The 19,034-nt window shown below is 36.7% G+C and overlaps 1 protein-coding gene across 2 annotated transcripts in view; it reads right to left on the reverse strand.

Moving 5' to 3' along the window:
• LOC150098418 (tudor domain-containing protein 5-like) overlaps positions 1 to 19,034 on the reverse strand; it is a 471,387-nt gene that overhangs the window by 431,611 nt on the left and 20,742 nt on the right. For both annotated transcript variants that reach the window (XM_090404821.1, XM_090404822.1), the window contains exon 2: positions 2,488 to 2,651. In XM_090404821.1, the coding sequence (XP_090260947.1) occupies positions 2,488 to 2,651 (164 nt within the window). The remainder of the gene's footprint in view (positions 1 to 2,487; positions 2,652 to 19,034) is intronic.

The raw sequence follows: 19,034 nt of genomic DNA on the forward strand, positions 1-19,034 counted from the left end.
ATCCATACAAAATACTTGTGGTTAATCAGCATTTTTTTATAGTTATGTAATATGGAATTAATTTAAAGTGAATTGTTAAATAATGTAACTGCCAAAATTCTGTAAAGAACAAAGAAAGTTAAGTGAAAATTAAATTGTAACAAAAGGAAGTTCCAGACAAAGAAATATTCCAGACGGATTAACTTATGACCTAAGGCAATCAATATCGCGAAGGTCGAGTATGTATGGGGTTTCCCGCCTTATCGCAATGACGAAAAGAGGTGGTGGGTGCAGACCCGTGAAACACCCAAGGGAAATTCCTCTGTAATTTTCACATTCAGCTTTATTCCTCTTCTTTTTTTTTTAGATGGGTACTATGAAAGCTCTACCCCAATCATATGGAATTCGACCTTCCATTCAGGACTTCTACATTATACAGTAAAAAAGTTTTATAGTCCAAATATGAGCATTTCTAGTCAAATATCATCTACTCCAGCTGCCTTTCTAAGTTTCAAAGTATTGACAGTTTTTTTTTTTTACCATCAGGGCTGTCTAAGGCACTGTCTGCAGAGCCGGATGCAGCACGTGGTGTGGCCTGCCTGTGGGTTTCGATTTTCACAAGCGAAAAAATAAAATAACAATCTGAATCGAATGCTATTAGATATTTTAATTCTATTACTAATCGATAATCTCAATATTGGTAATTTTATTTAGTAGTTTTACATCACTTGTTTTTCTAATATTAGATGTGCCAAAGAAGCGTTCTTACATTGTTTTGTTCCAATGCGCAAGCTCCCGGCGATCACGGGGAACGTGAGCATGCGATTAGTGCACAATTACAGTGTTATTCATTTATTCGGCTGCTGCTCACCAAATTACTACATACGCATTGTGATGGGGCCCTTGGATAATATTTTTTTTTAATGCGGCCCTCTGATTACCTAAGGTTGGATAGCCCTGTCTTTAGTAATGATATGTACTCCTGTTTGCACTGCTCCTGAATGCTTTCTACTGCTGTTTTGATACTTGTTTCGTTTAATAGTAAGTAATTACTTCAGAATTTTAGAATATCCTTATCTTAAGTTTTCATGTCACATTTATTATCTTTGATTGCTTTTAGAATATTTTTTTTTTCATTTCTAAGGTGGCAAAATGTTCCAGAACATTTTGCCACCTTCCTAATATTTACCATATTTTTCCGTCTATAAGACAAACCCTACTTTTTCGAATCCAAAATTAAGAAATCAATATTTTAAACATAAAACAGAACACATTTCATATTTTTTTAAATATTCAAAGTATATTTAGTAATTAGGTAATATTTTTAAGATACATACTAAGGTGCATTTTTAGGGATGCGTTTTCTGGGCTAACTTGGTTCGTGTTCTCATGGCACCATTTTGCCTTTCCTGTGAAATCAATAATGTTCATTTTTCTTGCAAATCCTTTTGCCTCATATTGAATAAGCTTGGTTGACACACATATCCCACTCTGGTGCTGCTCCATAATCCAAATCTTAAGCCTCTGCTCCAAGTTTGGCCATTTTTCTGGTTTTCCTTTTAAGGCCCTGTTCTTTTTTGGCATCTTGCCTGTTTTCTCCACTGTCTAATCATACACTGAGTGGGAGGAGGTCCGAACTCTCTCTCTGAAGTTTTATTTCCATGTTCTTTTGCGTAATTGATGACTTTTAACTTGAATTTCGAAGAATATAACAATCGTTTTTTTATTTTCGGACATTTTTAAGAGCAAGTGCTCAAAATATTGTTAATGCATTAACTTACCCCACCGAGTTGCAGACATATGAATGCTTTCAGAGTTCCGACTGGTTTATTCAGGATCAGCCATTAATGACATCAATCGACAGAGTTAACAAAGGCTGGTGATTGGCGGAAGCTTATTCAAGGAGATAAGGTACCGGCAGTTTTGCCATGGCAACTGCGGGTCTCTCAATCAGTTACCCCGTGTATAAGACGACCCCCCCAATTTTTGGTCTAAAAATTTTAGAAAAAAGTGTACTCTTATACACGGAAAAATACAGTATCTTCTATATTCTCAAGTTTCAAATTAAGTGTGTGTGTGTTCTCTTAGAAATACTTTATCATTTTTATCTTTTTGTCTAAATTTACAAATTCCATTCATTCTCTTAATATTCAAATCATGCTTACAAGAACTCAGTGTTTGAAATTATCTAGAAATCAGTCTTAAGATACATAATTTTATTTAAATTCTTCTAAGAATATATATTATACACATAACATATTTAAGTATTTCATCTAACTATATGCCTTGTTCCCAGAATTCATAGTACACTTGTCACTCCAAAATCTATACTTTGCTGGATTATTAATAGTACTCATTATTACATTAAAGCTCCATCAAATTTCAGTAGCATAAAGAAATCATGTATTATCCATTTATTACAAGTTCTTTACAAAGGCTTCTTTTTCATTAATAATATAAAAATTTTTCTCTAAAACATCTCTCAACTATCAAATATTTTGTTCTTACCTTTCTGAATTCATCTTTCAGTGTAGGACTAACTTCACTTTCTTCTAGATTTGTAAATTCATCTAAAGTATCTACAGATTTCTTTCTTTTGCTAAATGTTGAATTTTCAACCTTAGGCTGAAATCTGAGCGTAGGAGGTTTGACAGCTAGTCTCTGCATGGGTTCTAAAAACAGTGAATTTTTATTCATCTTAAAAAGGAAAAAAGGACAATAAACTGAACAATAAAAAGATAACAAAAAGGATGATGATAATAAACATTAAGATGAATTGTAATAGAATTTGCCCAAACACCACGCCATCTTGCCATAGGTGCTGGGACCTCTCATGTGTGAGACTGATATATATATATAAAAAGGATAACAAAGTTGTAATTATGATTTACTAATTTATTATAAACTACATAAAAATGTAGAACAATGCACATTTTGCTATTATTAAAACAATAATGTACAATACAAGAAAACTTCAATATACCAAGTACAAATATAAAAATGTATGCACTATCATCACCATAATTTTCTGTTAAATACTTGCAAAGGATGTACCGGATATTATGATAGCTTAACAATATTTCCTAACTATATTCCTATTAACATCATTGGTCTATGATTAAATCAATTCTTACATGTGGATGTCTAAATATTAATTTCTAGCTAGCAGCAACCATTTTTAATTCGTAAACTGATTGCTGCATGTGACTTATATTTCTGTTCTTTGATTTGCTTTTTGTTTCTTTACACTGATGGTGTACTGTTGTTTTCAGGACAAAATATCTGCACTTTCTTATCTTTTACTTTTCTTTCTTAATCTTTCCCTCTTTTACCTTTATGGTGTCGAGGGTTTCCATTCCTTATAACCACAACTGTTATACGACGATAATGGTCGTAGTTAGTCATTATTTGCCGGCCTGGTTGGCCGAGTGGTTAGCATATCTGCTCTCCAGCCAAAAGGCTATGAGTTCGAATCCCGCCGTGGGCATGGATGCCTGCGATTGTCTGTGAAAATACTAGTGGTGGTGGTCAGCGGTAGATGGCATTGGTGTAGATGATGAAAGTAGTTGTAGTTGGTGGATTGAATGGTGGAGACGGAGAGTTGTGGAGTAGGTGCCCTCCCTCAATAAGTCTTTGGACTCCTTGGAGGTGCCATATAATAATAATAAAGGTGGTTAGTCCTATGCCTCCTGGTATACCCTATATCTGTAGAGGTGTTGAGTTCTGAAGGCTGGTTTGCTTGCTTGCAGGATGAAAAACTCCAGATAAACTGGGGAGAAAACCCTGCAGTCCACGCCCAAGACCAGCTAACTTGGCTATGTCTGAGTAAGATCCTCATGTCAGTGATGGGAATCGAACCCAGGACACTCCTTTCCCAGGCATATATGGTTGCAAAGCGCATAGCCACTCGGCTAACTGTGCAGATCTTATCTTTCACTACTGTGGTTATTGTGCAATTTTGTTGTTTATATGATTTAGCTTTTCTACATTTTTTTTTAAATTTATATTCTCTAAGAGAACATGCCAAATTACAAGCCAGGGATTTTTATGATTTCTTCTTTTCATAATCTGATTGTTAGAAGTTTTTTCCACTTAGCTATATACTATAAATTAAAGATACCAAGAAATTATATTCTTTGTTTAATCCTTTATCCAAGTATAAGAAAACAAAGTTTGCACCTGAAGTAATTTCAGGGCTGAGTAACTCATATATAGAGGCTAATGATAGCAAGTATCACATACCAAGTGATACTTGGTATCACTTCTGGAAAGCAGACTCAGAAGTGATACCAAGATTGAAGTACTTCAACCTTGATTGAAGACACTAGGTCTGGGTCTGGCTTCCACTGATGAGACCTCAATAAAGGTCGAAACTGGTCTGGATAGTGACCCTTCCAAAAATGCATAATATTATACATGCCCGTAAAGGTATGTGCTTTGTATTACGGGATACTAAGTCCTGAAACTACTTCAGGTGCAAACTTTGTTTTCTTACACTTGGATAAGGGATTAAACCAAGAATACAATTTCTTGGTATCTTTAATTTATATCATAATCTGCTTCTTTAACACTTACATCCACCATGGAGTTTTTATTTTTCTATCCATGAAGACAACTCTTCACTACATGCTGTCATGAGTAGATTGATCAATATATTTTCTGTAAAAGTTAAATACTCAGTCTCCAAAACCTAGCCCTTACTTTCAAACTATTTCATTGTTCTGCCAATAATATTTGTATATTTCAGTCTATAGTTCACATTTTTCTTTTCAATAGAATATTAATTTTTATCCTACTCAACACCAGGTGACAATTCCTATTCTAAATACCATACAAGTTCTTGGATCAGCTTAATGTATTAACAATAACATAATCTATGATTTTTTTTTTTGTTTGTTTGTTTTATTCCATACATGAGCAGTACAAGAAACTACAGCACATCAATACCATGTGGGTGCAGGTTAGGATTGAGAAAGAAGAAATCTATCAACATTTCTCTTGAAGAGTTGAAGGTTGTAGGTGTTGAGAAACACATTATGAGAAGACTGTTCCAGAGGACAGAGGCAGATAGAATATATGAGGAAGAGGAGAAGCAGGTTCAATGCATTTGCAGTTGTATTAAATAGGGATGTTCAGAAGCTGCTGCTTGTTAACAAGCACAACTGAAAGAGGAGGAATGATGGTTGACAGTTCACTGGAGCAGTGCACATGAAAAAAGTACATGTAGAAGAGACACAGCAAAAAGACTGCTCTCCTCTGGATAGCATCAAGAAATTTTAAGGTGTGCCATGTGTGTGAACAGTATTCTAAGGATGGGTGAATCTGTATAGGGTTGCAGCTGGTTAATTAAGTATACAATAGCTCCTCAAGCAGAAAAGATTGCTTAGTTTTTTTTTAGAGGCTGAAGAAGCTATTGGTGTCATAGTTTTATGCCAGGAGAGGCCAAAGATAAATGCCATTCTAAGAAAAGATCTGATGCCATCTGCTGATTTGTGTATCACTAAAGATAAGGGAAAGGTTATGTGTTGTGAGACAAAAGGCAGGAGTGCATTTTAGTAGCATTAAAGGTGACCAGGTCATCCTTTCCGAACTGAAGGAAGGTATGGCGATCAGTATTTAAGACACTGGTTGCGGCCAATCTTGAAAGTTTGGGATGTCTGAAAACTACATGGTTTGCAGAAACAGTATGAAAAATGGAGTTTTACTATGATTGGTAAAGCTGTGGATAGATTAGATCAGTGGTGGTTATGAGCAGGTCATTTATATATAGGTAACAGAACAGATCCCTGAGCACACACCTGTAGTGGCAAAGCTCACCATGACATGCAGCAAAAGACCAGAGAGAAAGCTGGCTATCCAATTGCAGAAGGTGGAAAGTAAACCAAAGGAATTTGGTAAGCAGGCCTCAATGCAAAACACAATCAAAAGCTCTAAAAATGTCAAGGGCAACAGTTAATATTTTTCCAAACTTTTTCATGATATGTTTAGTGTGTGATGAAGTGGGTGATGAAGGGTAAAATATCAGCCATGCATCCAGATTGGCAGAATCAATACTGCTGATTGCTGATTAATTGGTTGTCCTCGACATAGTGGAGAAGGTGACTGTTGATACCTTTCTCCATTATTGTGGCAAGGATTCAGGTGATTGCAATTAGCTAATAGTGTGATGGTAGCCTTCTATCTTCCTTTCTTGGATATATAATTGCATATTGGGATAAGTACCAGCTAAGTATCAAAGATTGAAGAGATGATACTGGTATTAGCTCTGGAACACAATGCTTGAATGCAACTGGAGAGATGCCACTGGGACCAAAAGATTCACTTTTCTATCAATGTAGAAGTTTGAGGAAGAGTGATACTAGGAGATTAGCTTTATCTCTGGGTGCTGTAGCAGTGACAGCATTTGGATGAGAGAATGAGAAGTGGAAGCATAGGTGAGCACAGGTTGTGTCTAATGGCTTTTGCAAGGGACCAGAAGGAACATTTGGACAGGAAGTCAGTTTTCTGTTATTGCTTTTTATGAAGTCCTTTTACATTTATTTCATACTTCAAGCACAGGGTGTGTATGAAGGTGAGGTTCTTGTTGTAAACCATTTGCAGTATACTGAGTTTTTTTCTCCTTCATTTACTTCATACATCTTCTGTTATATCAGAGCTTGAAAAGTGGATGAGAATTTTAGGTAGAATGGGGGAATGAAAACTTTCATACCAGTCTGTGACTAACTGAGTGAAAGTATCTACATGAGAAGACTGGAAGAAATAGTCAAACTATGGGAAAGCATAAGTAGTTCTGAAGGTTCCCATTTGGTACCTTTGTAGTACCAAAGGACAAGGCTGGATGTGGCTGGAGAGATGATATTCTGTGAGAGTGGAAACTTGTATGAGATTGTGATCCGAGTTGCCAAGAGAGGGCGTGACCTCTACAGTGTATCTGGAAAGAGAACTGGTTAAAAAACAGATCAAGGGTATTGGGAAAGTGGAGAGAGTTATGTGCAATTTGGGTAGGTAGATATATGATGTGTGTTAGGTCATTACTTATAGCAAAATCTTTACAACACATCCAGCTTGCTCACTGGTGTTGGAAAAGAAGCCAGATGGAGTTATAGACATCAAGATCACTGAGGAAGATGACTATTTGGATAACTGGATTGCAGAAAGCAGAACTTCATGAATACGAAGAGGTCAGAGTGGTTTTTAGAATTTGGGGAACAGTAATTACAGTAAATGAATGTTACTGAATGGGAGAAGGAAACCTTGAATTAGAGAATACTGGCTCAAGGTTTACACTCCACGATTCATTTTGCCACTCTTGAATTGCAAAGCGCGTAACTTAAACACAGGAGGTGGACTGTAGCTGCAATTTCTGTTTCTTGGTCTGGATGTACACATTATTGATGTTAGAGTTTATACCATGGATGTTTGTAAAGTGGATGCAATTTTTTTTTTTTCTTTTCTAGTTTTTGAGAGAGAGTTCTTTTGATCACAGTGTCACTGTTAGTTTCATTTTGATTCATTACTGGATGAAAGGAAAAGGTAGAGACATGCAGTGAGAGGAGAAACTCTGGAAAATGGCATCAATACATAGAGCACAACTAGTCTCCTAGCAATAATGTGGCCTTGACAGTGTATCACATGCCACTACTCAAACTCACTCCCCTCCCAAGACATGATCTGGCAGAGTAAGTAGCAACGGGATCATGTACCAGCTGCGAGGATGAGTCCTGACTCATCTGACAAATTCAGGCCTATTTGTTATCTGACAGCCGGCCTGCAGTTCTGCTGTTTTTACTGATTTATCTGTAATAGAGGGAGTGCAAGTTCTGAGAGAGTTGAATAGAGGTCTGAAGCTATCACTAAGAATGCCCACAGAAAAGAGAGTGAAAAAACAGAAACCAGAACTTCTACTCTGCAGGCCAAACATAGGATCTGTACCGCTTCAAGTCTCCAATGAGAAAGAAGGCAGTGTTTCAATGAATGATGAAGATCATCTAGGTTGGTATTTCCTTCAAGTAGAAAGATGTTCTATGTAGCAGATCCCTCTGTGTGAATTTTAAATATATTTTTAAAGCATAACAAGTTAATAACTACTAGTCCATGTCCTATGTGCAGAAATCTAGCAGGCATTTGCCATTATTATTATTAGCTTTGCCCTTTCTTCCAAATTTTTCCAAAACATGTCCATGTTTGAGATTCATTTCTTACTCTGCTGCTTAGGTCCTCCAACAAAGGCTTTCATATGTCAGCTGCCTTTCCAAACGACTCAAACTTTCTCTAATTTTCCTGCATTATTAGAGTCTCATTGTGCAAATTTCCATTTTGAGTTGCCCATTTCATTTTCACATTTATCACTGAAGACTATAGCTACTTCTTTTCTCAGATTTCTAGTGTTTGAGTAAATCTTACAATTATTTACAAAAACCTCACTTGTTTTTGCCTTAGTCTCAATAACATCAAATATGTCAATATGCTATTTCTGTAATTCTTCTAGCAGTTCTGCCTGTTTTCTCGTCGATGCTTACATTCATGGTACTTATATTTGGTTCTATTGAGGCTGTTCCAGCAGCTGAGCTTTCGCTGTTCATCCTGGTTTCCTGATGAAAGCAAAGCCTCGTATAATTATGAAATGCTCTAGTAGGCATGTGTTGTATATAATCAGTATACAGTTTCAGCCAAACAGAACTCATAGTAAGATAAATCACAAACCACAGCCCATTCTGTCTAGTCAGGACCAGCTCCATATGTAGCAGGGTCCTATGCAAGATATAAATGTAATGTAGGGAACCCAAATTTCATGGAGGAAAAAAAAAAAACCTAGAAATCTTGTGGACCAAAAAATCATGTACTCTCTTCTCAGTGTGCATACATTCACATCACATTTGGATAGATGCAAAAATTTATAGATGCAAAAATATATTTATTAAAGTTGAAACTTGCAAGAATTAAGTAAACAGTTTTACTTAGTCTTATTCATTTATTGTCCTGAAAATTTTAAATTGTAGTTATTTCATTTTCAATCAATATAACTGCAAGCGACAACAAATATTCTTAACAAATACAAAACCATAAATATTTTTTCACAATACAGCTTGAACAATGCAGAAACCTGTATTCCATCAGTAAATCATTTACAGCTTTCAGCACATATAAACCATGCATAACATGCATATAGCAGCACTGAATGTTTGAAATATTCCCCTTTTTCCTACATGCACACCCGAAGTCTGTGAAGCCACATATCGATGGCAGCGCGTAATATCTTGCCTTGTGTGCAGGGGAGCAGAGTCCTGTTGGAGGGTCTACTACCTACTGTGAAACAAGGTTTTGTTCAGGTGCCATACCACAGGTTCTAACATGGTGTCTTGATATGCTTTGGTGGTGGTTTTGACACTTTTCTTGCAGAAATGCAACTTGGATACCCTCAATACACCATCCCCCTTCCACAAAACCATCACTGACACGGGGTGATGACCTCTCTCAATCCTAGGTACTATGGCATATGCTGTGCAATCATCCTAAGCACATACCCAATCATTTTGGCTGTTACACAACTCTTCAATAGTCTTCTCATCTGTGAAGAGGATATCTGTCTGCTGTTCTGATACTGCCAGAGAAGTGCCTCTGATTATTCACCCTCTGTCGCATAAGTTCTAGTGTGTTAGAAAGTGACCAGCAGAAAAAGACTACAGGCTCTCACCCCAGGTCATCAGTTAGTACACGTGACATCATTCACTGCAAAAAGTATCTCTTGTGACATCACTTTCTGTGTTCTCACAGGATTAGTGGAAGCATGCTTTCACAGCCCTCATAATGCAGCGTGGTTGACCTGTTCTTTGGTGGTCAGATATATATCTTCAGTATTATTATAACGATTAATAGTCTGATACACAAACATCCTACTGATCCCAAGTGTTTTTAGCATGTTGAAAATAACAGGTGGCTATATTCCAACCTTGTAAAGTGCTATTACAGCTACAAAGTTCTCATAACTCCCCACTGTATGCTGACCCATACAGCTAAACAACTCTCTCTACTGATAAACACATAAGTGTTGGCTGCACAGAGTTGTGAAGAAGTTGTAACAGTATTTATGGCAAGACTGTGTACATATAAAGCAATGGTTGTTTGGACAAAAGTCTGCTGATTGCAGTCTGAAAGCGCTTGTTATATCTTCATTGTTACATTCAAATCTGACAACCGTAACCAGCACTGCACAAATCTCCCAATTCAAAAATGCCTATATGTTTGCTTTGTAAAAAAATTATGTAATTTAATACAACATAATTCATGAATTTTTCATATTTATGTTCTGTACCATGTTTGAGGCCGCTCTAAGCACAAGGCACTGCATGACTGCACACATCACACACTGTGTGTGCGTGAATGCATTTGTAGAGTAGATATTTAAACTGAGCACAACACAGGAGGGTGAGATCTGGGTCTTATCTTCAGTTAGTCATTTACATTTCTTCTAGGGTATAGGAAGGTTTCTCCCGGATATATAACTTTGACCTGCACGCAACAATTATTCTGCTCTTGATTCCTGCCCACTCATGGAATTGATGTAGGCTTTTCTGTCTTTCATATGTGGGAGTAATAAAAGCAATTCTCTTAAGAGAATTTGCTAAAACTATTATTTCAGAAAATATAGTATAAACAGACAAATTCCAACTCTTAAGAGTTGCTAGGCTGATTGGTAGAGCATCTACTACTAATGGCTCACAAAATGTTAAGCAAGTTTGAGCATGGTTAGTAGTTGGAAAGGGAAAATCGTTCGATGCTGTTGCCACAATCTCCCTTGATGAGTCCTTGGACTCCCTGTAGGTGTCACAATAATAATAATCTAACCCAAGTTAAATACAAGTTGTGTTGTCTGACAATTTTTTTGTTATTTTCTGCTTTTAACTGTGATAACATGACAGCATATTATTCATTATACTAACAAATTAAACTGTGAAACAAAAAAAGAGGTTGTGTTCATTCTCATTTCAAAGGAAATCTTCATACCCCACCCTCCTCCTCCACCACTGATTATTTATATAGTTAATACGTGCTTTTGAAGCTTTATGCATTCTTTTATACTTCATTTATTTATACCTGATAAATTAAGCAAAGAGCTGTTAGAATGCTAAGAATGTGTTGATTAGAATGCTGAAGTGGTTTCTGATTTGCAGAAATCTTAAGTCTCATCTTAATCTCTCAAACAGAAACCATTTTGTAAACTTAACTGAAAGAGGAAAGTTCAATAACAGCTAACATCTAATACCATTTCATTTGATGAAGAAAAAATAACTTGGAACACTTCTGGGTATGTTATCAGACTTTTACAGATTGAAAGATGCGAGGTCATCACCAAATATGATACTCAAACTTCATACCTTAAACTCTTACTCTTTCTTCACTCAACAGACCATTTTAATCAGCTTTTACCTCTAAACTAAAAATCTGCTGTTCACTTCCTCCTTGTAAAACTTCCAGGAATGGTCTTTTGTTTTCTCTCTCTCTCTCCACTCTATAAAGAATTTCTATATTAATCCAGTATTTATCCTTCACCAACTTATAGAACTCAATTATATCACTGCTCCTTCTCCCAACAAGGTTATACAGATATAGCAGTAAGACAAAGTATAATAGTGATAACCATTAGCTTAACAGATATCAGTCTAGATATGATTTTGCATACCTCAAGCCTTACTGCACACTCTATAACTCAAACCATATTCCAGACTGTATGGTTAAGCAGTTGGCATATCTACTTTCTCAGGCTATGAGTTCAAATCCTACCATGGGTATGGATATTTGTGATTGTCTTCAGGTGCAAGATGAATTTGGTGAATTTCTTTCTTGGTGCAGGACCACTGCCCCACTTATTGTAGACTTGAAGTGGCTTGAAAAAGTTTCATGTTTGGTCTTTAGCAAGGTTTCTGGATTATGTAAAAAATAAATACATAAAACCCAAAAAAATAATTAAAAACTCCTTAACCCACCCCAGCACTAACATACTATAGGTTTACTTTTTACTGGTGAGAATCGCATAAAAATCAATTTTTCATTTTGCAAACTAGGAAACTGTCAGGAGAATACACACACACAATTATGTGAACATAACAGCATCACTAACATGTTACTTAAGTAATTCCAAATGAATAACTAGGCTAATACTGAGCTTCAAATTCATTCGTGTTGCACTCAATATTACTACTTCTGACAAACCATTCCATCCACTCACCATGAGAAAAATATAGTCCTCATGTCAATCATATTCTTACTTAACTTCAAGGAAATCTCCGACTTGTTTTTTTTATTTATTTATTTTAGTTTCAAGATTTTTGTTACTTTTGTTCGTTTCTGATTAAGCCAAGATGGCAGCATTCTTCTAATGTTTCAGCTGTGTATGTGTGTTATTTTTTCCTTCCTGCTACTCTTTTGCCTCTTCCATTTAAGTTTTTAAAAATCATTATACTGCTTGTTAAGGTTTATAGAATGTATCATGTGATTTTTGCTTTTTGATGCAACTGTAGGAGGAGGAAGATGAAAATGTTATTTTGCAGTGCCAGTACCTTGAGGAGACAGGGGATTGCATTTTTTTTTTTTTTTTTTTTTTTTTAAAGGCATGATGAATGAGTTTCCCATGTCAGAGAGAGCTTACATCACTGCACTTAAATTCATAAGTGAATTTAAGTGCAGTGAGCTGTGAAAGATGGCTGACTTCAATTTTATTTATTCGTGTGGGGGTTCTCCTGTTCCTCAACCTTAGGACTGGTTGAGCCTTCCTAATGAGGGACTAAGTACTATATCCTATGACTGTAACCTGTGGGGGCCAGTTTGCCTGCTTTCAGGATGAAAAACCCCAGATAAACTGGGAGAAAACCCTGCTGTCCACACCCAAGACCGGCTAACTTGGCTATGGCTGAGAAAAATCCTTAAGCTCCTCACGTCGTTACTCTGAAGAAAACTGGAATGAGAGTACCACAACTGGGAATGAAATAAAGGTTGTCTAGAAGATTTGAAAGGGTTGACAAGAGAGAGAGAGAGTAGGATGGAATTAGAATTAGGGGGAATGAGAAGACTGCTTGATGGATGTGAAAGTGAGAAGAGAAATGAATGGAAATAACTGAATTTAATGCAGTGAGCTGTGAAAGATGCCTGGCTGGATGTAGAGACTGAATGGAAACTGAGAACAGAGTGCAGTAACTGCAGAATGAAATAAAGGTTGTCTAGAAGATTTGAAAGGGCTGAGAGGAGAGAGAGAGGGATGGAATTAGAATTGGAGTAGTGAGATGAATGTGCAAGTGAAAAAAGAGAAACGAATGGATGGGGGGAAGGAATGAATGAGTAGCGAAGAGTATGTAAGATACTCTGAAAATGTGGGGAATGGCAATTAAAATATTAGACAGGGCTAGTGGAGATTTGCAAGAAGGTGGTACAAAAGTATATATGGAGATTTGATGTCTGAAGATAAGAATAAAAGTGTATTTAAGTGCTTTGCTGGAAAGGACAGTGTGTGTGTGTGTGAGTGAGAGAGAGAGAGAGAGAGAGAGAGAGAGATGAGCAGATGAACACTGCTGATGAATGAGATGATAACCAGGAAGAGAGCTTGGAATATGGATATTTTGGAACTCATCTGAGAGATTAAAGGATTCATAAGGTGAGAGATGAATTTCACTGCCTGGTGTGAGACCACCTCCCTGCTTATTGGAGGCCTGAGGCAGCATTAAAAAGTTCGATGTTTGGTCTCTAGAACAGGACTATGTAAAACATAAATGAAAAATAGAAAAAAATACATATAAAATTGATAAAAATAGGGGGAAAAAATCCCTGATAAATGTACCTGTCCACCCATGGTACAAAATGTTATTATAGGTTTACAAATAACCTTTCATGGGTGGAAGCAACATAATAATAATAATAAAAAGGATGGTTTGCTTCTAAGTAGAAATGAAATATGCAACTTGAGTAATTGCTGTTTAGTGAAGGGATAAATGTGTTGAATTGGAAAAATTAGAGTGACTAACTAATTTTCCAATGAGAGAGGAAATGTTCTGTCAGTATGGAGTTGAACTGCAAAGGGGTGTTGGGTAGCAGCTGCAGAATAGGTTTGGTAGAGAGAAGAAATTACTAAGGCTAGTTCTGATGAACATTTATTTATCGTGGAAATATTTATAGAAAATGCATGCAGTAAATACTAATTGCCTGCACAAGAACAGATGGAGTGAGTTGGTAAGAGATAAGTCATAACTCTAACTGCTCTCTTTTGTATTGTCAAGTATTTTTAGGTAGCCCTGCTTCAGATGTGTAAGCAATGCTCAATGGATGGGCAGATTTATGATGATTTGATGTTAGAGTAATCCCAAAGAAAGAAATCTCATCTTGCCTGGAGATGGCAAAGGTAAGACTGGGAAAAATATGGATCTTTAAAAAAATAAACAAAAACTGTTTTTTAAATGGTGTATAGTGTGAATTCTTTTGTGAATTGTGCTACATTTTTTTCTCAATAACACAAGTGTTCTTTAGTGGTTCTGATTTTGGAGTTTCGTTGTTATATATTGTGTTATTTTTGGGTTACCAAGAAGGCGAGGTCACAGTCGGCAGCATCTGTGGTGGAAGAGAAGATAAGTTTTCTCTATTTAGTATAGTTGAATATAGCATTTATGAATATATATATATATATATATATATGTGTGTGTGTGTGTGTGTGTGTGTGTGTGTGTGTGTGTTTATTTAGCATCTATATATATGTAATACAGTGTTTATATATATTTAGCATTTAGCTTAGTAGTTCCTCGGCAGTAAGGAATGATGGCGCTGCAGCAATCACATCAAATCCTCTGCAGTTTAAGAACTCTATTATACATAACATAATAAAGGACTTAAAGTAACTTAATAAAGGGGTGCTTAACGGTCAAAGCTGTATAACTGAGAAGAGACCTCTGCATAGCCTTTAAAGGAATGTGGAGAACCGACCAGGGTTTCTGACCTAATGTCCAATCCTCACCTTCTCGTGGTGCACCCTGTTGGGCATCTACTTGGATACTAAACGAATGAGGATGGGCTGACAATTTGGGATTTAGTCAACCAAATTGTATTCTTATTGGTTAAACCAAAATAAAAAATGATGGTACACAATGACAAAATTTCATGCTGGCTGGGGCATCGCCCGGTTAAACAAGGCCCCTGTTGTTTTCGTCATGGAACCAGGGTGAACAGCGAAAAGTCAGCTACTGGAACAAATCTGAAAACAAACCCCAACTCAATATCACCACAGTTAAAGATCGGTACTATCAACGTAAGAAGCCTGAATGGCATAGAAATGGAGCTAGCTGAGGAATTAGATAAGTACCAGATCGACATAATAGGGGTGACTGAAACAAAAAAGACCAAAACTGGTGAGATCTTTCTGAACAATAAATACAAAATGTTATATTCAGGAAATGACAATCAAGGAAAAGAAGCAGTAGCCATACACAAAATACGAAGCTAATCTTCCAGAATGACAAGCAGTCTCAAGTAGATTGATGTGGGCAAATATCAGAATGGGGAATTGGACAATGAGACGTATTTGTGTCTATGGTCCCACAGAAGGTTCTACTAAGGTAGAAGTGGAGGAATTTTTTGATGCTTTAGAAAAACCAACTGACACAATGAAAAAGGAAAAGTTGGTCCTTGTTAAGGATCTAAATAGCAGAGTAGGAAATGATTCTCAGACATACAAAAATATTTTGGGAAAATTTGGAGAAAAGAGCAAACCCAATAATAATGGCAAATACCTGTCGGATTTCTGCTCAGGACATGGTTATTACTAACACATGGTTCCAACATAAAAATGTGCACAAATTCACATGGAGAGAAGAGGCTAGGAATAAGAAAAGTCTCATTGACTATGTTATTGTTGATAGTGATGTTTTCTCACTAGTGCAGAACACCAGAGTGTACAAAGGATATGAAATTGGAAGTGATCACTATTTAGTCTTGAGAAGGATAAAATTGAATTTCATATTGAAAAGAATAACAAGTAAGAAAGTTTTAAAGAGAATAAAAGTTGAGCAGCTCTCAGATGTGAACTGTAGACTAAAATACAGAAAGATTATTGAAAAGAAAATGAAAGAGTTTGAGAACAGGAATCAAACCTTGGAGATTCAGTGGCAAACTCTGAAGAAAACATTGATTGATTCTGCCAGAGAGGCAAGTAGTGAGGTTGTCTGCAAGGATAAAAAAAATCAGAATTCCCTGGTGGACACAGGAAGTTAAAGAGGTAGTGAAGGAAAAGAAGAAAGCATATCAAAAGTTCCTGTCAAATAAGTCAACTTGTGCTCTTAGAGAATATAGAGACAAATGCAAGAATGCTAAACACTGTGTAAAACTAGCTAAACAAAAGTCATGGGAGGACTTTGGCAAGAATAGAGAAAATAAATATCAAGAAGGTGGCAAAATATTCTGGAGGTTGTTGAAGAAGCTTAGGAATGGAGGAAAGAGTGCTGTAAAAGGAGTTAGAGATGATAAAGGTGACATGAAAACGAGAGAAAATGATATCTATGAAGTATGGAGTAATTACTTTGAAAAACTGCTAAATGAAACAAGCAGTGATGACAGAACAGCGGTAAAAAACACACACCAGGCATGCAGTCAGGAATACATATCCATACTTGAAGTAGAAAAAGCCATCAAAGGCTTGAAATGTGGAAAGGAAGCAGGAGTAGATGATATTCGACCAGGAATGCTGAAGTATGGTGGTATAAGAGTCTTACAGTGGCTGCACCGCATAGTTCAGAAAGTCTGGACAGAGGGACAAATTCCCGATGATTGGAGTAGAGCTCTCATAGTACCCATATATAAAAAGGGAAATAAAACTGAATGTGAGAATTACAGAGGTATTTCCCTACTGAGTGTTCCTGGCAAGATCTATGCAAGTATACATGAGAAAAGGTTGAGAAGAATTGTGGAAGAAAAGCTTGGTGAAGAACAAGCTGGATTCAGGCCAAATAGAGGCTGTCAGGATCAGATTTTCACTTTACGACAGATAGTTGAGAAAATATGGGCATATAACAAAAGATCTGTATTTAAGTTTTGCCGATTTGGAAAAGGCATATGACAAGGTGCCAAGAAACAAGCTATTCAATACGTTGCAGTTATATGGTGTCAATGGGGCATTATATCAAGCAATACTTAGTCTTTATTTGAGTTGTAAGTCAGCAGTTAGAATTGAAGGAAATACAGGAAGATGGTTTAATGTTAAATCTGGTGTGAGACAAGGATGCATGTTATCCCCTCTGTTATTCATTATCTACATGGATCACATTATGTAGGAAAGCGGTATTAAACATGATATCAAAATTGGAGATGTTAATGTCAGTTCTTTGCTTTATGCAGATGATGTTATACTTCTAAATAAATCCACTACAAGTCTGCAAGATTCTCTAACTAAATTGAATAACTGTTGTAATAGATATGGTATGAAGGTCAGCAATAAAAAGACAAAGACAATGAAAATAGGCAGGATCATTGAAAATGTCAACTGTGTTGTGAATGGAGAACCTGTGGAACAAGTAAAACATTTCAGCTACTTAGGCACGATGTTTACTGATGATGGTAAATTAAATATAGAAATAGACAACAGAATCAGCAAAGCTGGTATGGTGGGAAGTCAATTGAATAAATTCATATGGAATAAGAGAGAAATTAGTTATTATTATTATTATTAAACAAGACCTCATGGAGTCAAAGACTCATCGAGGAGGTCCTTTTATCTCACACACATCTCATCATACCGGGTCTTAAACACATTCAAACTCCCTGCAGACACCACACTCTCAGGCAAGGCATTCCAATCATTCACAACTCTGCACGAAAAAAACCTGCCTCTCACTCCCCTACTCACACCCTCTTTATACAGTTTCCAGGTATGACCTCTGGTTCTCCCCTGATCTCCCACTATTCTCTGTAGAACTTCTCCACCATTGATCCTATAACAACCCCTTACCAACTTGTAGGTCTCTATCATATCTCCCCTCTTCCTTCTCTCCACTAGACTCTGCAAATTACATCTTTTCAATCTTTCCTCATACTCGACATTCCAGAGGTCAGAGACTACCTTAGTCAGTCGCCTTTGGACCCTTTCCAACATCTCTTCATTCTTCTGAAAACCAGGTGACCAAATCTGGGCACAATAGTCCATGTGTGGCCTAATCAAAGCCTTATACAATGGAACAAGAATCTCCCTACTTCTACACGTCAGTGTCCTCCTCATCATTCCCAGAAGTCTTTGTGTTGTCTTCACAATTTTGGCGATGTGTCCCATAAATTTTAGATCCTTATCCACTATCACTCCCAGATCTCTTATTTCCTCTACTTCCAACAATATATTCTCACCAAGCATAAATTCTGCATCCCATCTTTGTTTTCCAAATTTTAAAACCTTACATTTTGCAACATTGAACTCACATCCCCATTTGCTTGCCCAATCACTCAATTTATTCAAGTCTTCTTGCAAGGCCACAATATCTTCACTACTCTTTATGGTTCGTCCCAACTTTGCATCATCTGCAAACAACTGAATATCTCCATCCAAATCTTCGCCAATATCATTAATATACAAGTTAAATAGTAATGGCCCTAAAGATACCTGAGGCACTCCACTAGTGACTTTCCTTTTCCTGGATATTGCACCCCCATACACAACTTGTTGATACCTATCAGATAGCCAGTCTCCAATCCAATGCACTAATCTAATATTCAACCCCATCTGCTCTAGTTTGACTGTCAACTTATCATGAGGTACTCTATCAAAAGCTTTTGCAAAATCCAAGTATATTACTGTGTATCCTTCTCCTCTGTCCAAGGAAGCAGTCACTTTATTGTAATAAGTAAGTAGATTACTAAAACACGACCTTCCTTTAGCAAATCCATGCTGTCCATCAAAGATTATACCATTGTTGTCAACCCAACTCTGGATCCTAGTTCTCACAAGCTTCTCCAACAACTTAACCACAACACCTGACACACAGATAGGCCTATAGTTTGATGCTTGAGTTCGATCACCTCCTTTATGAAGTGGCACAATC

This window comes from Typopeltis vanoorti, chromosome 15 (genome assembly GCF_054136105.1).
Source record: "Typopeltis vanoorti isolate ZY-2024b chromosome 15, IOZ_Tvanoo_1.0, whole genome shotgun sequence".
NCBI classification, from domain to species: Eukaryota; Metazoa; Arthropoda; class Arachnida; order Uropygi; family Thelyphonidae; genus Typopeltis; species Typopeltis vanoorti.